Below are 27,229 nucleotides of genomic sequence, written 5' to 3'. Positions count from 1 at the left end.
TTCTAATGTTTGACATCGAGTGTACAAACTGGTCTAAATTTTACTTCTGATTCAATCAAATTGGTGGGTGACAGCATCAGAATACAAGTGTCCTACTCTAGGCTAGCCTGTTTAGTTGCATACCACTTTCAGTTTGCAACTTATAAAACTTATTTTTTGGCATATCCTCACTGTGCAGGAATATTTAAAGCTAAGCAAACACTTATTTTGTTTTAAAGTATTATAATAGAAAATAATCTTAATTTTATTAAACCTATTAATGATATTTTGAAATGCTTTATATTTTGTTATTGTTATAATTCTACAAAACTTAGAAATGAATAACAAACAAAAAAATTGATAAGAGAATACTTCAAATATCCAAAAAACAGGGCTAGCCTTCTTGAAATAGTGTTGGGATGCAAATATTATTCCCTCCTGTATTATATAATAAGGAATTGAATTTAATATTCAATTCTAGTTCAATTTGTCTAAATCTCTTTCAAGAATTATAAAGAAGATTAGACAAACTGATGCAATTTCAAGCTTATCAATAAAAATGGGTAGATCTACTGGTTCTATAGAATCACCGATTTCTGTACACATGAAAAAACAAAAGTAGGTTCCCCCCCCACACACACCACTTCAATTTAAAAGTGGTCTTTTTTTGTAAAATGTCCAAATATAATATTAACCTTTCTTCTCTTCCTTGCCATTATAATAAACTCAATCAAATAGCATGTCAGACTGCTTTGTTTTTTTTTAATAAATTTATTTCCTGCTTTAATCTGGTCCACAAATAAAGTAAACATGTACCATCTGTAGGCTACAGCATAACAAATGGTCATTTAATTTTCAATGTGACAAGAACATCCAAATATTATTTAAAATAAATATTTGCTGATATGAGTGAAAAATAATTTCAATAAAGAGGATAAAAATGATAATACTCTTCACCTTGACCACAGTTCCATGTAGGTCTAAAAAAATGTACATCCATTTTTTATTTTTTTTTTAAACTAATAAGAAAGAAGACACTAACAAAAATGTTCCTCTTCACTTTGGTAAAATGTTAGGCACCAATACAATATATCCAATTATCACTATACAGTATAAACAAGAGTAACAGAACTGCACTTAGAGCTGTAAAAAATTCAGCTCATTATTTAAAAAATGGAAGAAATGTTTATTCAATACCAGAGATTTCTATACAGTGTGAAATAAGATGGAAGATAATGAATGACAAAATTTCTAAGAATAATTAATATTAATCCCATATTTTTTTTTTTTAACAAAAAATAAGTTAGTATTTCCATTTCTAAATTATTTTCCTGGAGCTGCAAACCAAAACCTTTGTACACACTTACCAAATCTGAGTGTTAAGTTAATTTATTATGACGATTTTCAGCTTACATCTAAAAGCAGAATTGTAATGAATAAACAAACATAAACCAAAATCATAAGCAGTCATTTCTGCAGAAATGACAAGCATTTTCTAGGTTTTAAACTGAATAATTCTGATAATTCACATCCAATTGTAACCATAAATGCTAAAATTGACTGATTTAAATATGAAATAGGTCTATATTGCTGAACAATTAATATTAACACGTTTTTCACAATGATAGTATCCAATTTTTTTAAAGTTTTTCGATATGCAACATGAATAAGATCCAATAAATAATAATAATAAAAACACCTCCAAATTTGTTTTGTTTTAACCAAAGCACCAAAAATAGTTAGATATATGAGAATAAAATTTTATATAAAGTCCACTCTCTACTGGGTCTTCCTATTTTCAACTTTTTTCTCATCTGTATGTGTCTGTGTGTCATCTGTTGGATGATCTTCATATCTATAAAAACATTTAAACAACTGTAACATTCTTATATTAAAAGTAAATTGTCTAAAATAAAAAGCTGTTTCTTTTTCAGAAGAGCTACAGTGAAACACCAATAGCAATTTTAATATATGGTGATGGCAAAAGGTATAAGAAGACATAAAAATTTCAAAGTTACATTACTACATTTGAAAATATAGTGTTCACACTATATTTTCAGGTTACCCAAAATCTGAATAGCTCCTCTAACCTATACATTATGAAAATTATGGATACAACTACCGTGAACATCCGCCTGGAAGAACATGAAAGATACATTCGCTACTATTACTATGGCAAGTCGGGACTGGCAGACCACGCTTTGGACACTCCTTCACACAGGATTAGATGGAGGAAAACGAATGTGCTATTTAGGAGTCGTTATATAGATCTGAAAGATTATTTTTGGAGTCAGCAATGGCTTTGAAGAATTCTCCCAACCTTAACAAATATGGTTGCATTAATTTGCCAAAAATTTGGGAGACAGTTACCCTAAGAAAAACTCCTGGATAACTGCTGTTCCCCCCCCCCCGTCAGAGGGGGCCAAAAAATAGGACTTTAGATCTTTTGTCTTTTGCAATTATATTGTTTCACTCACTCACTGATGATCATGTAAGAGAGCAATTATTCAACCAGGATATGAACCAGAAAAATCATTTAGATCATCCCACTGTGCATTCTTATTGTGATAGATAACACTTGAATGAGAATGACTGGTAATTAGTTTACGGAATTAACAACGCATATAAAGTATATTAATTAAAGGTAACTTTAATGAATAACTTCTATATTTCGGCAATGTCACATTGCCATCTTCAGGAACATAAAGATATGGTATGTGCACTCAGGAACTAACACAAAGCAAATGAGGAAGAATGCAAGAAACTAATATTGTTCCTAAAGTCCTAATGGTGCCCTCTTGCAGGCTAATTTGGTAGTCTTGGCAGTTGGGCTGAAGTTCTCATAATGAAAGTCTCCCAAATTTGGGGCAGTTTCATGCACCCAAATTTGTTGAGGTTAGGAACGTTTTTTAGAGCTGCTGAAGATTCTTTGAATAATCTTTCGTATTTAAACTTGCTGCAATGAATTATTTTTGTTTTCTTCCAACGAATTTTATGGTGGGTATCCATTATTCATTAAAGAAGTTATTAATTAAAGTTACCTTTAATTAATATACTTTATATGCGTTGTTAATTCCGTAAACTAATTACCAATTATGTCTAACCAACGTATAAGTCTTGCTACTAGAATCATGATCATCCACGGAGATGCAATCGCAAGAAAGGCCCGTCAATACGGCAAATTGAGGTTGAAGATATCGAGGCAAATAAATCGTCTGATGTTCCTAAAACGCTGCCAGGATAACAAAGTGATCCCTAATTGTGTCAAATTGAAGCACCGTTTCACTTCAGAGAAAGCTCTACGCATTTATAACCGCACTAGCTTCGCCCTGTTAAGAGAACAAATTACCACGACGCGTGTTCTCCTTGCCGATGAAAACAAAACCTTACGGGCGCTAGAGGAAGAGCTGTCGAATACGCTCGGCCTTGATCTATGGTCTATACTTCATGACATCTCATGCTCATCGGCAAGAAAGGAATTCGAAAAAATACGTAGTCGGCACGTGAAAAATACGAAAACCTGACAAAGACTTCTACTTCCATACCTCAGCCACCACTCAACACTGTAGTCAACCTCTTGTCGGCAGTTTTAAAGCCTGAAGCACTCACAGCACTTTCACGTGGTCACAATTTCGCCCTAGCTCCTAAAAGGATACCTGCTGAAGAAATCATGATCCAAATAGGGCATGCAATTCGCAACCTGCCTAACCATATCGCCAACAACGTGAGACTGGATGTAGTCGGTGTTCTCACTAAAGCCAAACCTCCAAAATCCAACTTATCCAAAAACGAATATACAGCCCTACAAGATTGAAAAACAACAAAAAAATAGTAATCATCAAAGCTGATAAGGGAAGCGCCACTGTGGTACTCAATCAAAAAGACTACAAAGGTAAGCTAAATTCTTTAGTTCTAGACCGTACTACTTACCTCCCCATTGAATATAATCCGACCAGCTCTCAGATTAGAACTATCCACAGACTCCTTAAGAAAGTCACTTCTTGGCCTGTGGAAGTCACCAACAAACTTAAACCTTATAACTCTAGACCCCCCCCCCCCCCCCGATTATATGGACTCCCAAAAATACATAAACAAAATGTGCCATTGCATCCCATAGTGGATGGCATTGATTCCCCCACATATAAATTAGCCAAAACGCTCACACACTACACTGGCAACACACCATCACACATAAAAAACTCAGCCCACTTTAAAGCCAGTATAGAAAACCTCACACTCCAACACACTGACATAATGGTCAGTTTTGACGTCTCCTCCCTATTCACTAATGTCCCACTCAAAGAAACCCTTGAGCTCATCCAAGCCAAGTTTCCTCCCGATATCTCAGCCCTATTTCAGTTCACAATGAACTCAGGCTATTTCGTTTGGCAAGGAAAGTTCTACAAACAGATAGAGGGGACAGCCATGGGTTCACCACTTTCCCCACCCTTGGCTAATTTCTTTATGGAAACATTTGAAGAGAAAGCCTTAAACTCCGCCCCACAAAAACCCACTATTTGGCTTCGTTATGTGGATGATGTGTTTGCTATTTGGCCACATGGCTCAGACACACTCCACTCCTTCCTAGCACACTTAAACAACCAACACCCCAGAGTCCAGTTCACCTTAGAAAAAGAGGAAAACGACACCCTCCCCTTCCTAGACACTTTAATCACCCGCCAGCTTGATGGATCTTTGGTTTTCTCTGTTTACAGAAAACCCACCCACACTGGCAGATACATTCACCAGCAATCCAACCCCCCCCCCCTCACAACAATATGGGATGATAAAAACACTATATAACAGGGCAAAATTAATCTGCTCAGATGACAAGGCCCTGACTATTGAACTAAACCACATCCTCAACACTTTCTTAGCCAATGCCTATAACCCAAAAAAAATCCAAAAAATACTAAAACCTGTAAACCACAACCCCCCCTCCCCCCTCCACAATAAAGATTACACCAAGTCTATCACCATCCCCTACATCCAGGGCACCTCTGAGAAAATAACCAATATCCTCAAAAAATATGACCTTACTTCCTGTTACAGACCATATAAAAAGTTGGCATCCCTTATCCGCTCTACCAAAGACCAACCACTTCCCCTAGACCTACCTGGTGTATACCAGGTCCCTTGCAGCTGCAAATTGTCCTACTTTGGCCAAACAGGCAGAACAACAAATATCAGGATTTCAGAACACCAAGACTACATCCGGTTTCACCAGTACAGCCGCTCTGGGCTGGCAGACCATGCCTTGGATACCCACCATAAAATTCGTTGGAAGAAAACAAAAATAATTCATCGCAGCAAGTTTAAATACGAAAGATTATTCAAAGAATCTTCAGCAGCTCTAAAAAGCGTTCCTAACCTCAACAAATTTGGGTGCATGAAACTGCCCCAAATTTGGGAGACTTTCATTATGAGAACTTCAGCCCAACTGCCAAGACTACCAAATTAGCCTGCAAGAGGGCACCATTAGGACTTTAGGAACAATATTAGTTTCTTGCATTCTTCCTCATTTGCTTTGTGTTAGTTCCTGAGTGCACATACCATATCTTTATGTTACTGAAGATGGCAATGTGACATTGCCGAAATATAGAAGTTATTCATTAAAGTTACCTTTAATTAATATACTTTATATGCGTTGTTAATTCCATAAACTAAGTACCAGTTATGTCTAACCAACGTATAAGTCTTGCTACTTGAATGAGAATGGTTGTTGGAGTGTTCCTCCTGAGAAGAAACCAAATGCAACTTGAAATGCCAAGAGCACAAAACATCCAGAGTATAGAAATATAATCTGTGAAGAAGCATGTTCATCTAAGGCACTTCGTACCGTATCAATCCACCTATATCTTGGTCTTCCTCTGGGTCGTTTTCCTGCCAACCTGGCAGAGAACACTTGCTTTGCTAATCTTTCCTCGCCCATTCTGTTTAAGTGACCATACCACCTGAGATTAGCTCTGCTAACGCATTCCTGGATGCTGACAATGTCAAGTTCTTTCCTAATATCCTCATTTTTAATATGATATCACCATTGATGCCATCTGTTCACAGCTCTAATCTTTCTCAGGACTCTCATATCTGCGGTCTCTAGTCTTTGGTCAAGTGTTTTACTTGTGACCCAGCTCTCAGATCCATAGGTTAAAACTGGTTTGAACACTGTCTTGTATACAGCTAATTTAGTGTTCTGACTAATTTCTCTCTTATTCCATATGAATTTATTCAAATGACTTCCTACCATATCAGCTTTGTTGATTCTGTTGTCTATTTCCATATTTAATTTACCATCTTCACTAAAAATCGTGCCTATACTTGTTCCACAGATTCTCCATTTTCATTGTCTTTTTTATTGCTGACCTTCACACAATATCTATTACAACAGTTATTCAATTTAGTCAGGGAATCTTGCAAACTTTTAGCAGATTTATTTAAAAGTATAACATCGTCCGCATAACATCTCCAATTCTGATATCATGTTCGGTACCACTTTCCTTCATAATGTGATCCATGTAGAAAATGAATAACAGAGGTGATAATGTACATCCTTGTCTCACACCAGATTTAACATTAAACCATCTAACTGCTGACTTGCAACTCAAATAAAGTACTGCTTGATATAATGCCCCATTGACACCATATAACTGTAGCGTGTTGAATAGCTTCTCTCTTGGCACCTTGTCATATGATTTTTCCAGATCGACAAAACTTAACTACAGATCTTTTATATATACCCATGCTTTCTCAACTATTTGTCGTAAAGTGAAGATCTGATCCTGACAGCCTCTATTTGGCATGAATCCAGCTTGTTCTCCACCAAGCTTTTCTTCCACAATTCTTCTCAACTGTTTCTCAAATATACTGGCATAAATCTTGCCAGGAACACTCAGTAGGAAAATACCTTGTAATTCTCACATTCAGATTTATTTCCCTTTTTATATATGGGTACTATGAGAGCTCTACTCCAATCATCCAGGATTTGTCCCTCTGTCCACGCCTTCTGAACTATGCAGTGCAGCCACTGTAAGACTTTTATACCACCATACTTCAGCATTTCTGGTTGAATATCATCTACTCCTGCTGCCTTTCCATATTTCAAGAATGGATATGTATTCCTGACTGTATGCCTGTCGAGTGTTTTTTTACCACTGTGCTATCACTGCTTGTTTCATTTAGCAATTTTTTGAAGTAATTACTCCATACTTCAAGGATATCTTTTTCTCCTGTTTTCATGTCACCGTTATCATCTCTAACTCCTTCCTCCATTTCTAAGCTTCTTCAACAACTTCCAGAATATCTTACCACCTTCTTGATATTTATTTTCTATGTTCTTGCCGAAGTCCTCCTGACTTTTGTTTAGCTAGTTTTACACACTGTTTAGCTTTCTTACATTTGTCTCTGTATTTTCTAAGAGCACAAGCTGACTTATTTGCCAGGAACTTTTGATATACTTACTTCTTTTCCTTCACTGCCTCTTTAACTTCCAGTGTCCACCATGGTGTTCTGATTTTTCTATCCTTGCACACAACCTCACCAACATGCCTCTCTGGCTGAATCAATCAGAATTTTCTTCAAGGCTTGCCACTGAATCTCCAAGGTTTAGTTCCTGTTCTCAAACTCTTTCATTTTTTTTTTTTTTTCAATAATCTTTGTGTATTTTAGTCTACAGTTCACATCTGAGAACTGCTCACCTTTTATTCACTTTAAAACTTTCTTACATGTTATTCTTTTCAATATGAAATTCAATTTTATCCTGCTAAAGACTAAACAGTGCTTACTTCCAATTTCAAATCCTCTGTACACTCTGGTGTCCTGCACCAGAGAGAAAACATCACTATCAACAATAACATAGTCAATGAGACTTTTCTTATTCCTTGCCTCTTCTGTCCGTGTGAATTTGTGCAAATTTTTATGTTGGAACATTATGTTAGTAATAACCAGTCCATGTCCTGAGCAGAAATCCAACAGGTATTTGCCATTATTATTAGCTTTGCTCTTTTTTCCAAATTTTACCAAAATATTTTTGTATGTCTGACAATCATTTCCTACTCTGCTATTTAGATTCCCAACAAGGACCAACTTTTCCTTTTTCATTGTGTCAGTTGCTTTTTCTAAAGCATCAAAAAATTCCTCCACTTCTACCTTAGTAGAACCTTCTGTGGTGGGATCATAGGCACAAATAAGTCTCATTGTCCAGTTCCCCATTCTCATATTTGCCCACATCACTCTACTTGAGACTGCCTGCCATTCAAGAAGATTAGCCTTGTATTTAGTGTTGAATACTATGGCTCTCCTTTTCCTTGATAGTCATTGCCTGAATATAACATTTTGTATGTATTTCTCAGAAAGATCTCACCAGTTTTTGTCTTTTTTTGTTTCGGTCACCCTTATTTTGTCAATGTGGTACTTATCCAATTCCTCAGCCAGCTCCATTTCTTTGCCATTCAGGCTTCTTATGTTGATAGTACCGATCTTGAACTCTGGTGATGTTCAGTTGGGGGGGGGGGGGGGGAAGTTTTAGGATTTGTTCCAGTAGCTGACTTTTTTCTGTTTGCCCTAGTTCCCTGGTGAAAACAACAGGGATCTTGTTTAATGCCCCAGTTGGCATGAAATTCTGTCATGTTGTACCATTATTTTATATTGTGATTTAAGCCAATAAGAATACAATCTTGTTGGCTAAATCCCAAATTGCCAGCCGATCCTCGTTCATTCAGTATCCAGGTAGATACCTAACAGGGAGCTCCACAAGGTGAGGACTGGACATTAGGTCAGAAGCCCTGGTCAATTCTCTGCATTCCTTTAAAGGCTATGTGGAGGTCTCTCTTTTCAGTTATACAGCTTTGACCCTTAAGCCCAATCCAACATGTTTCTACAAGCTGGCCATACAATGTGATGTCTTCAGGCTGACATGTTGTTTCCATCTGGACATTTCCACCTGGTTATTTACTAACTTGCAGAGTCCTAATTATTATTAATAGGGATGACAGACTAATGCAAAAGGTATAAAAATGAAACCAAGAAAAAAATTACTGTGATGGTAATCATTCATAAATTCTGATGACTTAAAATTCCAAATCCTATGGAAATGTAATTTTTATGATGACAATCTGCTATTTTAAAGTTAAGCCCATTGAATTTTTAATATACATGCATTTTCCAAGAAGCATTCTCAACAATAACAAGTGTAATACTTATTTAATATAAGCTAAAATGGAATTTCAGTTTCTCAAAAAAGTTAGCTGATAGAAAAAATTGCTTGTTCATACTAACAGATATAGCTATTCTTATACAGTAGCAATAATCTGTTGTAATATGCAATATGCAAGTTGATAATATCAGTTTTTTTTCATCTTCCACACAAAGAGAACCACATTAGGGCAGTTCTACTATGTCTAACTGTCCTACTATGGGCAAACAGGCAGCACAGCCAATATCAGAATTTCTGAACACAAGGACTACATCTGGTTCCACCAATATAGCCATCAGGACTTGCTATGCTTTGACACAGGATACATTAGAAGGCCACTATTACACCACAGCAAATACAAAATATGAAAGGCTATTCCTTGAATTTGCCTGAGTCCTGAAAAATTTTCCAAGCCTCAACAAATTTGAGTGCATAAGACTGCATGAAATATTTGAAGCACTCACCCTCAGATCTTCAGCCCAATGGTGAAGACTACCCAATTTAGCCCATATTCGTGTGTAGAGGCTTAAGTGCTGTGAAGACATCATGTTGGAGGCTTAATGGATTTTTTACAACACTCAGAAAGGATTAAAAAAGAATTTAATGCTTCCTATATTTTGTCCTAGTCACTAGGACATCGACGGGGATTACAAAAATAACTAATGTAACATTTACACAAATATCAAACAATACTCAGTCCAACCACGTGGGTGACACTAAAGTCCTATCTAGGTGGAGCGCCCTCTAAGGGCGGTTGTAAGTGGCCTGGAATGTAAGATGGGACTTCTGGTGATGAGTGTTTCCCAAATCTTCGGAAGCTTAATGCAACCGTATTTATTAAGGTTTGGTTGAATTTTGAGAGCTGCTGCTGCTGCTTCTAAGAAAAGTCTCTCTTTCTTGCATTTGCTGTGATGGAGCATGGTGGTTTTCTTCCATTATATCCTGTGGGTGGTGTCCAAGACATGGTCTGCCAAGCATGAATGACCATAATTGTGTTTACAGATGTAAGACTTGTGTTCCTCTAGGCAGATGGATGCTGATCTGCCTATCTGTCCAAAGTACACCAGCTTACAGGAACAGGGTACTTTGTAAACTCCAGGCAGAGAGAGAGGAGGGAGCTGATCTTTAGTAGAACGGATAAGGGTAGCAAGTTTGCAGTGGGCTTATATGCTGTGTGTAGGTTATACTTTTTTAGAATCTTGGCTATTTTTTCGGATGTGCCACGGATGTAGGGTATGGTGATGGCATTTTTAAATTCTTGTTGACGAGAAGGACAGAGAATGGGGGAGGAACTGATTTTTTTTTTTTTTGATACTGTGATCGCTGTAGCCATTGGAGAGGCAGGTGTTGTGTATGTGGTTAAGTAGTGAGGGCGGTTCCACTGGAACAAAGATTGTGAGCTCTACTGGTAAGAGTTTTAATAATGCCATATTGTTGAGAGGGGTGGTGGGAGAGTTTGTGACTGTATCTGCCTGTGTGTGTGGGTTTTCTGTATACAGTGAAGGCAAGTGTATCATTAGGCAGGCGTGTGACTAAGGTGTCTAGGAAGGGTAAACAATTGTTCTTTTCCTTTTCCATAGTAAACTGGATTCTTGGATGTAGGCTATTGAGATGACTGAGTGGATGACTAAAAAAGTATAACCTACACACAGCATATAAGCCCCACCGCAAACTTGCTACCCTTATCCGTTCTACTAAAGATCAGCTCCCTCCTCTCTCTCTGCCTGGAGTTTACAAAGTACCCTGTTCCTGTAAGCTGGCGTACTTTGGACAGACAGGCAGATCAGCATCCATCTGCCTAGAGGAACACAAGTCTTACATCTGTAAACACAACTATGGTCATTCAGGCTTGGCGGACCATGTCTTGGACACCACCCACAGGGTATCATGGAAGAAAACCACCATGATCCATCACAGCAAATTCAAGAAAGAGAGACTTTTCTTAGAAGCAGCAGCAGCAGCTCTCAAAATTCAACCAAACCTTAATAAATACGGCTGCATTAAGCTTCCGAAGATTTGGGAAACACTCATCACCAGAAGTCCCACCTTACATTCCAGGCCACTTACAACTGCCCTTAGAGGGCGCTCCACCTAGATAGGACTTTAGTGTCACCCACGTGGTTGGACTGAGTATTGTTTGATATTTGTGTAAATGTTACATTAGTTATTTTTGTAATCCCCGTCGATGTCCTAGTGACTAGGACGAAATATAGGAAGCATTAAATTCTTTTTTAATCCTTTCTGAGTGTTGTAAAAAATCCATTAAGCCTCTAACATGATGACCAATTTAGCCCACTGTGGGGGGGGGGGGGTGTTGTCTAGGACTCTAGGTCCAACCAAAGTTGGACCTAGAATAAACAGCCTCATTTCCGGTGTTAGTGCCTGCATGCACATAGTTTTTTGTGATCCCTGATGATGGCAATGTAACACTGCTAAAATATAGGAAAGAATTAAAGCTTTATAATTAATATTTTAGTATAAGTTATTTCCTGAAAAATAATAGTTATGAGTAAACAATGTATAAGCCTCTCTGCCAAAATTGTTATGTTACTAGGGTAGTTGTTTATAGTTGTGTTAAAGTGCCGGTTAAAAATTAGTATCATCTAACAACAATTCATAAGAAATTTCATACTTGAATTATACACAGTTCTATTAATGACACAAGAACATTACTTTGATAGTAAAGTCAACTCTACCAGATGGTATAACTAATTGTTATCATATTTATTACTTCATACCTAACATTCTGCTCCATTTTATCACTGCTGCTAACACTGGTTTATTCAACTTCTTAGTCTCTGACTCCTAGTTACTCCCCCCACCGCTAATGATATATAAAGGACTTAAAATTGGGAGGTAATCAACTGCTTCGATAGGATGACAGTTTATCTAAACTGTCATCCTATTAAGCAGCTGGACTATTAACCTTGTTGAACACTAGATTAATTGAAACATCACAAACATTGGCAATAATGGGTGCGCATTATATAATAAACTGTCCATAAAAATCAATGAATCTGGAACTGGATTCATTCATTTTTTTTATAGGTAGTTTATCACACAATGTAACTTCCCCATATCTCTCACTATCCAAGGAGATGGAATGAACCATCAGAATGGCTACAGTGAGTTGCTGTTGAATAATGTGAAAGTGTCATAACAACAATTATAAAGAATACAAAGAAAGTCTTGTATTTGTTTTAAACTTCTGACTTCAGTATATGAGTTCTAATAGTTCTGGGAAATTAATATCAATGTTTTATCTTCCAAAAGTTATATAACATTTTGAAAAGTACATCCACATTTGATTATTAACAATTGTCAATGAAACAAGAATAATTAAAAAAAATAAAAATAATCCTGTATAAATACCTACTCAAAAATGGCATTTAGATGGCTGGTTTGGCAACCAGTAATCATTCAATCTTTATTTTTTGCAGAAATTTTTATTAACGTCAATTTCATTGCTCATAACAGCCATACTGATACATTTTTCATACCACTAAAAAGGCAACGGCAGTTGTAGTGCACTTTTTCAGGATACCATATTATCTAAAACAGTACTCAACTCTGTTCAGCATAAATGTATGCATGTATGTATTCCCATGGGCCCATATATGAATCCAGAAATGCAATTTGGGATTCATAGCATATGGGATATTATAAATTCACCAGTTAAGTTAAGACTACTGACAGTAATCTTGACTATAATATACATATCTAAATGTTAGAATAGTGGTGCCTCTTGACCTAGTTTCTGGACAATAACCACAATATCTAAATGTAGAATACAAAAGAAGAATTAATGTATGCTTATTATAAAATTCAGTAAAAAATACAATAAACAGATATTTTACCATTCACAGTAAATGTGCATTTTTTTTATGTGGTTTCCACATGAAAGGTTGTAAATATAATACATTAGTAACATCGGTGTACTAAGAGTTTATTTTTGCATTTTTTTTGTATATTTATTTTTATATAATCTGGTAATCCTGCTCTAGAGACCAAACACAGAACATTTTCAATCCACTTATGACCTCCAAATAAGCAAGGAAGTAGTGGTCTCACACTAGGCAATAATAAAATTCATCTGTCCTAAAGCTATTTGCAGACATCCACATCCATGATGGGATTCAAAACCTGCAATCTGTTGGAACAGAGAGAGTATGTTAACCTTTCTAGTGAATTTACAAATAAAATTAATCCAAACAGCTGCACATTATCTAGACAACTATTCACAAAACTGGCCTTCCATATACTTCAAAACATGGCAAGGGAGAGGATACAGAATGATGCAAAATTCATAACATAAAAAAGGTATTCATTTATGCTGTTAGCATAAATCTCATTATCTCAACTTCAATTAATGATTATGACAATAAAACCTACTCCATTATTAATTAGTCAATTTCCAATATAATAACACTCATTCTTTCAAATAATTTTCCTCCTGCTTTATCTCATTCAGCCCCATGATATTGTTTACATTCGTGAAAAATTCCACCAACTCCTTTACTTTTCAAGTTAAATAACATCAATATGTTGTGTTATGACAGGGTGATTCTTCCCCCTGCCATTTATCTTTCAGGATACCATATTATCTAAAACAGTACTCAAGTCTTTTCAGTATAAATATAAATGATGTGAGCAATGGTTGTTGAGTTTCAGCATAACCAAACTAACTAAATTGCACATTCTGGCAAAATTAAAAATAAAATTAAATTAAATGGGTGCAGAAGTATGAAGAGAACAGCTAAAATCAAAATATTTCCTTTTCGCTAAAAGTAAAGATACTTCTTTTCTCTTTTTCATTATACATTATTAACTAAATAGTAATATTTCCAACAATTTTTTTTTTTTTGGCTGATTTTTATTTGAATTATTGTGATAATTCCTTAAGCAAATTTACAGACTATTACAAACAGTCTTCTGATGATGAGGCCAAATGAACTCTTTCCACTTTTGTCTGTCACTAGAGAGTCCGAACAATTCTGTGCAGTTTGGTGTCACTTGTTGCGATTTTGTTTTCAGATCTTTTATTTTGTCTATCCAACTAATTCTAGGCTGCCCTTTGGATCTTTTACCTTCTATTGTTGTATACAGGGCTTTAGTTGGTAATCTTTCTGTGTCCATTCTGGTCACATGCTAAACCATCGCAGTCCTTTTTCTTGGATTTTGTCTATTATTGTCATTTCTTGTTTTAGTTGTTTCCTTATGTCTTTGTTTCTTCGTCCATCCAGCAGAGATACTCCAAGTAATCTTTTTAGCCAACCCATTTCAGTAGTTAATAATGTTTATTCTTCAGCTTTTTGAGATTCCAGCATTCATTTCCATAGAGAAGTATTTGGAGGACCATCGTCTCATAGATTCTTACTTTTGTTACTTGTTTTATGTCGCATGACTGACTTCTATGTTTTATTTAGTCGTCTAAAAGTTTGGGATGCTTGACTGATTCTTCTGTTTATATCTTTTGTAATTTCATCATTGTACTCAATTACTCCTCCGAGATAGGTGATGTATTCTACCTGCTCTAGATTCTTACTATAAATTTCAATTTTCAGATTGGTGTTTCTTTTTTGTCTATATTTAGGTTTAATCCAAATTTTATACATTCTTCCTTTATTGTATCAGAAATTCATTGTAGATCTTCTTCCATGCTTGCAAGTAATGCAATGTCGTCTGCAAATTTTAAATTTGTTATATTTTCCCAATATATTTTGTTTCCGGAGTCTTCTTTATTTAAGGCCTTACTAGTCGCTTCTTCCAGTGTAAGAATGAACAGGTCTGGTGACAGATTGCATCCCTGTTTTACTCCACTGTGTGTGTGGAATCAGTTGCTTAAGGAGTCTTCCACTCGTACTGCACTTTCAGATTTTTCATATAGATTCTTTATTATTCTTATAGTTTTGTTGGAAATTCCAAATTCTTTCATCATTTCCCATAGTTCTCTTATACAGATTGAATCAAAAGCCCGATGAAAGTCTATGAAATTTATATAGCAACTTTGGTTGAACTCTAGCATCTTTTCTATTAGCTGTCTTAAGGTGAATAACTGATCAATTATGCTCGTCCTAGTCTGAAACCTGCTTGTTCTTCTCCTAACGTTAGTTCTATACATGACTTAATTTGTTTTTGGAGTACTTTCGTAAAAACCTTACTTGGAATACTGAGGAGGCTAATGCCTCTATAATTATTGCATTCTGTTTTATCTCCTTTTTTGTATATAGGAGTTATAACTGATTTGGTCCAACCAGTAGGTATTGCTCCATTTTTGCAGATCCTTTCAAATAATATTTTAAATGGTTCAAAAAGCTGTTCTTTTCCTGCTTTTAAGAATTCTGCATGTATTTGATTGATACCAGGTGCTTTTCTAGTTTTAAGTTAATCTATGCTGTGTGCTATTATTTCTTTGGTAAAGATATTTGTTTCCTCTTCCATTTCAGTGGATGAAATAATAACATCCTGAGAGCTGCATTTATTATATAAGTCTCTCTAAAGAATTTTTCCCATTTGGCCATTCTTTTTATGTTACTTTCAATTAGTTGTCCCTCTTTTTTTTAATCATTATCTGCCTTACTAATTTGATCCATTTGTTTATATCATTATCTGCCTTACTAATTTGATCCATCTGTTTATATAATCCATGGAGGTTATTTTCTTCTGATAGCTTCTCTGCCATTTTGCATTTTTCTTCTACCCCGTTATTCTTGTCTCATTTAACTAGTTTTCTAATTTCTCTAGTTAATCTATTATATTCATTTCTGTTATAGTTCAGTTTTAATTTCATGCTTTTCCTTTGGTTGCTTAACCTTTTTACTTCATTCAAGACCCAATCCTTTTTATTTTCTCTTTCTGTGTTACCCATTGTATTTTCTACCGATTTTTAATATTATTTCCTTTAATTTACACCAATGATCTTCGATGTTTATATTCTGTTTTGGTAGTCCCTTCAGGTTTTAATCTAGTTCTAGTTGACATTTTCTTAGAATATTATTGTCTGGTAGTTTATTTATATTCAGTCTCCTTTTGACTCTAAAAGTGCTTTCAGATTTTAACTTTATTATTAGGTTTGCCCAACATTAGCTTATGGTCTGATCCACAGTCTGCAGCAACGGATCTGCAATTTAGGATACTTGATTTCCATCTTTGGTTTACAATAATTTAGTCAATCATATTCTTGGTTTGTCTATCTGGTGATATTCATGTTCATTTTCTTTGTTTAATTGTTTGGTTGTTTAAAGAGAGTGTAGGTTATTGTTAGTCTATTATTTGAGCATAAGTTTAGCAGTCTTTCACCACATTCATTACTTTTTCCATACCTAAACTGTCCGATTACTCTTGGCCAGGTATCCCAGTCTTTGCCTACTTTTGTGTTTAAGTCCCCCATTACAATTAGGAGATCTTGACTTGATGTCTCCTGTACTGCTTTTTGCAAAAAACTTATAGAACCCCTCAATGTCTTCTTCTGATGATGTTGAAGCTAGCAAGTATACATGAATAATAGTCAGTGATCCAATTGATATTCTAAATCTTGCTTTTATTATCCTACGTGAGATAGGATTGTAAGACAACAGAGAATTTTGAGCCTTTGGTTTTAATATAAGTGCTACTTGCTCTTGGTGTTTGTTGTCATCCCTGCCTGAAGTTAAGATTTTGTACTGTCCATAGTGAAATTCTCCTTTTCCAGTCCATCTGGTTTTGCAGAGTCCAATCACTTCCCATCTGTAGTTGTCTAATTCATGTAGTAGTATTTCCAATGCTCCTTCCTGGTAAAGGGTTCCTACGTTCAATGTTCCTATGCTTGTTATGTTTTTCCTGTCTACTAGGTGATGTTTTGTTCAAATAACATACTTTTCACCTTCACTATCTTGATTCTCTAACAGTAGGTTCTCTTGGTTCTCTAAAACTTGAAAAGTATAGCATCATCTGCAACAGTTAGCCTTTATGCAGATGATGCTATACTTTTAAATAAGCCTATAGTATGCTTTCAAGATTAAGTGCAATAATAAATTTGTTCTGAAAGTGAAAATAAAAATAAAAAAGTGAAAATTAATGGGACAATCAATGAAGTGATGATGAGCAATATAGCCTCTACCATTCAGGTCAATCAATGTCACCTTCCTGTAGCATTATGTGGTTTGACAAACAGGTTCTAGTGAGCCAAGTATTGTTGCTGCATCATAAGAATGCATTTCCTAGTTGAAGGAAATGCTAACTAGACCTCTAGAATACAGAAAGCATATATTTTTCCATCAGCCTAGTCATGAAGATGCATGTAAAACTTTGTCTGCATGCACTTGGATAAAGGATTAAACAAAAATAAAGATGAGCTTGACAGATCCATTACAGCATCTGAAGTTACCACAGCCTATAAAGAATGCCAGACAAGAAAATCCCCATGATGGACTAGGGATAGAAGTTTATCATGAGGCCTGGGATTTTATTCTTCCCATTCTAGTTATACTATTTAATTATTTTCTCTCATCAGGACACATACCAAGTGAATTTGTAGAAAACCATACTGTCCTGGAATGAGATACATAATTAAAAGCACACAGGTGTATGGAGTTCAAGGCTGAGCAGTAGAATTTAATCTGTTTCTGTTATGTGATCTACTCTGCCTAGTTAATATGAAAAGCAGCCAATGGCAGTGCTATCAGTAGACCTTATTCAAGCATTTGATAATGTCTGGCACCCCTTTCTGTTCCACATCCTCCAGCAAATTGGTGTGGGTAAAAAGCTGCTAATCCATTATTAAAGGAGCCTATGCCAATTCAACTATCTGCCACCTAGTTAATGGGTTCCTATCAGATCCAGTCAAAATTCAAAAAGGAGTAAAGCAAGGTTGCCCTCTTAGTCCACTGCTCTTTGCATTGGTTCTTGAACCATTCTTATAGGAAGTCGACAATACACATGCTGTGCAAGGAATAACATTTCCTTCAACTAGGAAGGAAAAGAAGGTATTAGTATATGGCAATGACGTAGTGGGCACTTTGTAGGATAATGATTCCATATATATATTTTTTGGTATTTTGGAAAATATTTAACTAGGTGGTGTAGACCACCCACATTATGCAATGTTCACCAGGAGGAGATAAAATTCTGTCCATTTTTACTATGAAAGATTTTTAAATGGTTCCATCCTCTTAGTTCAAAGTGGTCTTATAGTCAATTGCAAGGATGATCAGAAAGCAATCCCAGGCAAAGAAGCTAACTCAAGGCAGTTAACTCAGATGAGGCTAACCACCTGGGTATCAGTTATCTTTGCACTTTAGTTTCAATTGGTCTTTTGGTTGTTCATCTGCTTAAAATCTAAAAGTGCTTTCAGATTTTAACTTTATTCTTAGGTTTGCCAATATTAATTGAAAGAAAAAGAAAAAATGATAGCCTTTGGCTATATGATGATATAAAAGAGTTGAGGTCTTTTTCTCTCATACTACCTATCCATCTTTCTTTCACCTAATACCATCACGATCTCTTGAACCTCCTATACTAACTACTTTAGGCCTATGATGAACACCCCTTTACTTTTTCACCTCAATAATGGTTGAAGTCAGTGTAGGTAGCAACTCCTCCCTTAAAGCATAACATTATGCACTTCCAAAAGGAAGTGTGGATTGCAGTAAAGAAAACTAATGCAATTGATGTCTCTATATACATGTAGCCTAGTCATGAAGATACTTCATGCACAAATTCTGTTTGCCTACACTTGGATAAAGGATTAAACAAGAATATAATTTCTTAACAAGTATAATTTATAATAGATGGTATAATCATATTAAAAATAAATGAGGAAGAACTGAGATTCCAGAATGTGTATGGAATGCTAATCTAAGATGATATAGTCACAAACCCCCTCCATGTCCTGCAACAAGCTGCCTCATCATGGCAGAGAGGTAACATTGGATGGAACAATTGAAGCATGTCAGGAGTGTGCACACAAAAAATCCTGAAAGGTCACCCTAGGTGTTAAGGCTATTCTACTTTGTCCAGTTAAAGTTTACAAGGAGAGCAACAGATAAGTATCACCTGTCTAACTACCAACTAGACAGGTATGGAAGGAAACTTACAGAATGACAGGAATGTCACCAATAGCACATTTTCAATCTCTCTCTCTCTCTCTTCCTGTAAAACACCAGGGAATGAAAATGTGCCACTACTGGTGGCAATGACTTATCAAAGAATATTAAGATGTTTAAACATGAATTTAGGTTAAGAAACAGATTTATGATGGAATGTGGAATTTTATTATAAGTGCAAGATATAAAATAGATGCTGCAACATGAACTGCTTTGCTATGATTGGCTTTTCTCTTAACTGTTTTACAAGAAAAGATGCCAGAATCTGCACAATAAACACACCAGGAAACCTTTCTTTAAAAAGGAAGATTTTCTTTAGTCAGGTACTCCTGAAAAAGGACAAACAGGAGTTTGGTTTTCTGATTCCAAAAGATACAAGCACTGAACCTGAAGTTGTAAGGAGAAAAAAAAAAAAAAAAAAACCCTAAATAAATTCAGTGGTTTTTCAAGTATACTCACCAATATCATCATATAATGATCAGAAAGCAGATCTATTTTATGACCAAATCACTAACATTTCATTAATCAATAACTGATTAATGAAACATAAAGGAAAGGCATTCTAAATAGTGCAAGGGGACTGGAATACAAAAATTGGAATATAAATTTTTGTCCCCTTCTTTATGTTTGATTCTTTTGGACTAGGGGAATGCATATGAAATGCATAGGGGAAAGGACAAATGCATATGAAACTGAAGGAGTCTGCTTCACCAAACGATCGCACTGAATCAACTTCTTTGCCTCTTTCCATATAGTCACATAAATGGACCTTGATCTTCCTAGATAGAAGAACCCAGAATCTAGATTGATTATATACTTATAAAAGCTAAATTGATTATGTATAAAGTCAGCAAAGAATTAGATCATTTCCAGGTGCTGATACCAGAAGTAACCATAATTTAGTCACAGCAACATTTATGTTGAAATTAGGCTTATATCCATAAGAAAAATAAGACTAAACTTCAGCGTTATGACACACAAACCATAAGATACACAAATATTACTCCCTCTCTTTCCAAAAGCTCTGTTCATTTTCATAATCCTGAACCCTCTTATCCACAATGTTCACAAACAATCACTGAAGCAGGTGAAAATATTCTATGAAGAATGACATATATCAATAAATTAGATTATCCAAGAAAATACTTGAGCACTGTGATCAACACAGAAGATTAAGACCAATTCAGAACCATTATCTGAAGGAACTGATTAAAAAGGAGACAGAGCTGGAAAAAAAACTAGTGGCAATCCAAAAAAAAATGTGAAAGAATTGATGATAGTATTTGAAAGAATAAGCATATGAAAGCATTGAAAGTTTATATATATATATATATATATATATATATATAGGTGAAGCAGAAAGAGCCATTTTAAAATCAAAAACAGAAAAATGACTACTAACATCCAGAAAAAATACAGACTACTATAATACAGAAAAAATTGCACTAACATCCCTTTCTTTCAGGAAATGCTGAAAGAAAGGGATGTTAGTGCAATAATTTTAGGATAATCAGCCTTATCAATAATCCAAGAAAAACATTTTTAGTCATTTATTTTCACAAATTGAAGCAAAAATCGAATCAAATTTCTCAGACTTTCAGGCTGGATTTAAGAAAAACAGAATTAATAGACCATATATTTACACACCATGTCATCAGAGAAAAACTATATAGAACATAATAAAAGTAATGTGCCATAATTTTATTGACCCAACTACATGTCGGAGGAAGCGGGCTCAACCCGGAACCTACCGCTCACCACACGGAAGCTTGCAGCTTCTTTCGTTGCTCTGATCTATAGAGGTGGTGCAATAGCAGCCCTTCCTATTAGAAGGGTGGCATCTAGGGGCCCTCCTTTTTTCCCTCCCTCTCAAAGCCTCATGAACAGCTACATGAAGCTCTCTGGAAAATTATAGTGTTATGAAATAGATAACAGGATTATATGATTGACTGCATCCCTGTACTCATCTTCTGAAATGATGAGTGAGATCGATGGGAACTATAATACCCTCTTTCCAATGGAGTGTAGAGCGAGATAGGGTGAAAGCTATCACCCATATTATTTAACTGTTTCCTCAGATGTGTCATAAATGAAGCACTGGACAATGTGATATTGGAATGACATTTAGGATGAAGAAGAATAAACCATCTAAAGTTTATTGATAATACTGATCTAGTAGAAAATAAATCAGACTGTCAGAAAAATCAAATCAACCATAAAGCTAGATAACTCTGTAAAAAATACAGCTTAATCATAAGTACCCCAAAATAACAAAATCTGGCTTCTGATCCAGAAGGAAGTGCTGTAGAAAAAATTGAAACAAATCTTACTTGAGAGTAAATTTATAGAAGTTGATTAGTTTAGTTAAAATACCTAGGCAATATTTTTAATAAAGATGGAGAATCAAGACAGGACATTAAAACAAAAATTGCAAAAGTAACAACACTCTACCAACTACTATGGTCAGATAGCAAACTTAAAGTCACAAATAGATTACATCCTATTGACAGACCTGCTAATTCAGTATCCTTTGTAGAAGTGAAACTTGGATCCCATCCTCTCTTAACAGAAGGTTAAGAGAGGATGGGATCCAAGAAAATGAAAATAAGCTGCTGGCATTTGAAATGAGGTACTGCAGATGTCTCTAAAAAAAAAATACACACTATTCTTACATAAATTCAGAAGTGAGACATCAAATCAGTTAATTTCCAGTCCCAGAAATATTAAAAGATACAAAGGAAACCATCTATCTGGCCTGTCCACATTAGCAGATCTAATGGCATACCAATGTAAGTCCTTGAACTTATTTCAGGAACTCTAAAAAGAGGAAGACCTAGAATAAACTAAACAGACAATATAAAAAAAAGGGTAAATGTTTCATTTACAGAGATGAATGGTTATCAAAACAGGGAAAAGAAAACAAGGAAAGACGATCAAGTCCAGTTGGACTGAATGACGTGGAGTGACAAAACCAAAAGACAAAAATGTAAGTGGTGATGATACTGAAGTAAAACAAATGTAACAGAAAATAAGTTAGAATTTGATAATGAAAAGCTACTTTATGTAGCCCATGGCGAGCAAATACTCACCTTTATACATTGGATGAAAATCTAAATATAATTTCATAAACTTTAAATAACTTCAAGGGGATAATGCGATGTAAGGTATAAGCAAATTTTGGTTCTATCTGCTGGAGAGGTACATAATAGAATAATAATTTCTTTTTTTAAATTTTATTAATTTCATTATACATATGTCCAGGAAATGTATATACCACTATTTGTGAGACAAAGAAGATAGAAAGGCAGTTCAAGTCATTCATCAAGTTGACACATGAAGGTGTTATTCATCTCCAGTTATTGCAAACTATTCAATAAAAATTAATTCAAATGCAATAACTGCAATAAGCTATTAATTATTAAAACATTTCTTTCATTACATGGAGCCTTTCTTTATTTTTCTGAATTCACAATTCTAATATTGAAATATCGAACTTACTTAAATAATGTCTTAATATCCCCTTTTAGAGCAGCTACAAGAAGTGGAATTCCAATACAAGCCGGTACAAGATAAAGAAGAGCAGGCTATAGGGGGGGAAAAAATCACAAATTTGTATTATGAATATCCATAAAATAATGTTAAAAGAAATACTGAAAGATCTGTTTCAAATATAAAAATTATTTCTTGTAAGAAATTCTTCTAAATGTAGTTTGAGATGAAAAAGATAATTTGAAAAAGAGGGATGCATTCTTTTTTTAATCTTTTTAAGTATGCAAAAACATGTCAAGGTCTCACCACCACAGTAAATGCCATATTAGCAAATGCTTGCTATTGCTAATTATTGAAATTTATCGATTTTTTTTTTTTTTTTTTGAGAGGTAACCATGCAAAGCAAGATGGGTCAAGTTAACTTACTCAACAATTTAAAGTGACACTAAAAGTAGAATATGTATTTTATTTTGTAATTTATTTATTCTCTTCCATCCTTAGGACCTATGAAATATAAAGAATTATAGATATTTAAGCAGACACATAAGAGCTATTAACCCATTATGTGTGGATGCACACAATGATCTGTCTCAAAGTAATTCCTAAATTATTACAAATTATCAATGCAGTCATGTCACATCAACTGGTATATGTTGTGCAATTTTGAATGTTGCTTCCCTCCCTCCCCAGTTATGATGTGGTGCAGAACTAAGTGTCTAAGACAGTGTTAAATAAAAGCTATCCACATATCATGAAGCTTCATTCTTTGGTTGTAGTTAAATGTTCCATGTGATAGAATTGCAAAGAATATGTTATGAAAGCTATATTTAAGACTGTCAAAGCTGTAGTCAATTTGCAGTCGCTAAAAGACTTGAACTTGCCATGAAATATCTAGGAGTGTACAAGATTTTACATAACTGTTTGGCTATGATTTTGAAAATGCTTCTGGAAATTTTCCTGTACATTTTACTTGGAAGAAATGAGTCAAAACTAGAATACAATAATCTAAACACACACACACACACACACACACACACACACACACACACACACACACACACACATCAAATTTAGAAATGCATACAACTGCTGGCATGGATAACCGAGCATATTCCATCTCTGATCTATGGATAGTGGTTTCAAATCTCACCAGGGCATGGGTTTAGTTTGGTTTAGAGCTCAATGGCACAAGGATCATACTGCAGCAATACAGCTGGCCAAGTGGTTAGTGTACTCACTCTCCAACCAGCAGTTTAAAATAATAAAATAAATAAATATAAAATCCTTAGCCCACTCACAGTACAAATGTATTGCAGGTTTAGTAATAACCTTTCGTGAGTGGTAACCACATAAAAAGAAAATAATTCAAAAAAAAAAAAAAAGTCCTAGCACAAGTCGATCTAAATATCAACACATAAGCAGACAACGATGATAAACTGATACAATAATGGAATGACACTCGTGGTAAGAAAAATTATTTAATATTTATAGAATTTTAGAATGTAAAATGGCTAGGAAATCTAGCTGAAAATTCTACAAATATTGAATATTTTTTTTGCAATTTAAGTGTTGTTCTTATATCTTTTAAACTATATTGACAAAGGCTTGTAAACTTAACCAAAAATTTTACAAACCTTAAATCATTTTTCCTAACAAGTATTCTGTTACTTTATAGTTGTATTATTAAGCAACATACAAGGTAATAAATGCATACTAAATAATAAAAAAGTATACACAGGTATAAAAATCAGTGTGTAAACACAAAAAAAAGGCTCATTATGAACATAACTGAAATAGTGACTGTGCTCACTGACAAAACAAGGGCAGTCAATTAAAATATGAATGATGTCCAGTACCATACAACTCATACACAGGCTCAAGCAAGACAACTTCATCTTTACAGTCTCTGTATAGACTAGACTGCCATTTGATTTCAGGCTTAATTTGATAGAGCTTGTTGGTATCGCTATTCCACAATGACTGCCAATGGAATAAAAGTTTGTCTCATGATTTGCCTGTAATTGGTGTAAGAGATAGGCAGATAGTGGAAGTTTGAGAAACTAGTTGACCTAGCTGCAGTGTCTGCAACCTTGTTTCCCTTAATCTCAATGTGGCTTGGGAACCAACAGAAGCATATGCCTAATGCAGCTTCCATAACTGACAGTGGACATGTTGAATACAAGAGCCCTAGATGTTTCTACATTAAAACTTTTTGTTGCCTGAAGGGAGCTCCATGAATCCATATATATGATACACCTTTGGCAGCAACATCTTATGTAGTTTAAGTTCTCGTGGAAAGGCCTAGACGTTAGTTATGCATTTTTACTAAATAGCTTAAGGAAATTACAACGTATACCAGGATATACATTAAAATAAATTTGAATACACTTCCAACATTTTGGCAATGTCACGTTGCCATTTTCACAGGAACTTAAAAACAAGACACGTGCACGCAAATGCAAGCAGAACAAACAGTAAATAAGGATGAAGCAGGAAGCTATTCTTTCTCCTAAAAGTCCTGATGGTGCCCCCTAGCAGGCAATGTTGGTATTCTTGGGCTATTATGTATTATTGTGGCTTTCTTCCACCATATTCTATGGCGGGTATCCAGCGCATGGTCTGCAAGATCAGAGTGGCTGTATTGGTGAAACCAGATGCAGTCCTTGTGTTCTGAAATTCTGATATCAGCTGTCCTGCCTGTTTGGCCAAAGTAGGACAGCTTACAGCTGCAAGGGACCTGGTATACACCAGGTCCCCTGCAGCTGTAAGGGACCTGGTATACACCAGGTAGGTCTGGGGGGGAGAGTCGGTCTTTAGTAGAGTGGATAAGGGATGCCAATTTTTTTATATGGTCTGCAACAAGAAGTTAAGTCATAAATCCTAAATATAGGCCCAGCTGTCCATAGAAAAAGCCAGATAGGAACCTATGGAAATTTCGGTCAAGGAGAAACAGATTCCCGAAGACCAATTAATGTGATGCAGTTCAAGATAGATAAGTAGACTTTGTTGAATTTTGTTCACTATGAATGAAAGGATTTGTGCCACGCTGTGATTCAGAGGAAAGAACATTAATAGTATTATACAGAACTAAACTGTAGTGATCTTGAGATAGATACCGTGAATTTACTGTCCCCTTATGTAATCGAATTATGTTATGTGTTTAAAGAATGTTATGATAAAGTTCGGGGTAAAAGGTGGTATTAATGACAAGATTGTAAGAGATATAGATGCTATCTAGAGTGGTTTGGTTGTGACTGGATTGGAAAAGTATTACTGTGAATATCATGTCTAGTTAGAGTGTTTTAATGTTGATAAGATTTATATTGCAAGAATAACAATAATCAGTTTGTGTATCCGTATGCAGTGAGAGTGTCTTAATGTTGATAAGATTTATATTGCTTAATTAACAATAATCAGTTTGTGTATCCGTATATTGTCAGAGTGTTTTAATGTTAACCTGATTGTCAGGAACTTTCTTAGAATGAGAACTAAAGTAACATGTGTTGTATGTATATATATATAATTATAGTGTTTAATAAACCCTGCTTTTGAATCAAATTAAGTCTATCTCTAATTTGGAATCTGATGCACCTCTTATAAAACTTAATAGGAACCTAGGCGGGAAATTAGAAAGAAGAGATTTTGGACACATCTGCAAGGTCAAGGTATCACCTCTTGATTGATATAGTCCATTTAATCTAAAAGCTCTAAGTGGCACAGTGAAAAAATAAATTTCTTAGTGCTTTAGGAGAGGTTGATCTCAGATACTCTGGTATTGGCTCGACCCTGGGGCAATTCCATTGTTATTCAGAGGTACCACGTGATACCTGAGAAAGAGTCTAATGAGTAATTGTATAGAAGACTAAAAGGTAGATATATAAGAAGAAAGTTGAACACAACAGTTTGTCACAGTACGCGAGACTACAACAACACAAAGACTAAAGTCCTAATTAGGCACCCTAATTAGCTTTTTAAGGTATGGTGTTCTAAAAAGTATTTTAGAACACCACATCTTAAAGAGCTCAGACTTAATGGTGAGCTTTGATATCACCTTTAATATTCACAAATGTACCACTAATTGAAACCCTTAATCTGCTAAAGTCACACTTCCCCCCTGATATATTTGAACTATTTAAATTCACAATACATGCAGATGCAGAATATTTCACATGGAAAGGGAAAATATACAAACAGATAGGACAGCTATGGGCTCCCCCCCCCAGCCAACTTCTACATAGAACACCTGGAAAAACTAGCTATCAATACAGCCACTCTCAAACCAACACTTTGGCTACGCTCTGTTGACGATGTGCTTGCTATTTGGCCACATGGTCCAGGCACATTGGATACATTCTTAGCGTATTTAAATAGCCAACATCCAAAAATCCACTTTACAATGGAACTGGAAGCTAATAACTTACTGCCCTTCCTGGATACACTAATCACATGTCTTCCAGATGGTTCCTTATCATTCTCAGTTTTTAGAAAA

The 27,229-nt window shown here is 35.2% G+C and overlaps 1 protein-coding gene across 1 annotated transcript in view; it reads right to left on the bottom strand.

Annotated features, from left to right (window-relative positions):
• Window positions 1–736: 736 nt before the first annotated feature.
• LOC150095367 (signal peptide peptidase) overlaps window positions 737–27,229 on the bottom strand; it is a 214,708-nt gene continuing 188,215 nt past the window's right edge. The window contains exons 10-11 of the mRNA XM_090409987.1: window positions 22,750–22,835; window positions 737–1,834 (exon numbers count right to left, since the gene is read on the bottom strand). Of these exons, the coding sequence (XP_090266113.1) occupies window positions 1,759–1,834; window positions 22,750–22,835 (162 nt within the window). The 3' untranslated portion in view covers window positions 737–1,758. The remainder of the gene's footprint in view (window positions 1,835–22,749; window positions 22,836–27,229) is intronic.

The sequence above is a fragment of the Typopeltis vanoorti genome, chromosome 20, assembly GCF_054136105.1.
Source record: "Typopeltis vanoorti isolate ZY-2024b chromosome 20, IOZ_Tvanoo_1.0, whole genome shotgun sequence".
NCBI lineage: Eukaryota > Metazoa > Arthropoda > Arachnida > Uropygi > Thelyphonidae > Typopeltis > Typopeltis vanoorti.
The sequence above is the reverse complement of the archived record's forward strand: the minus strand, read 5'-3'. Positions and strand labels throughout refer to the sequence as shown.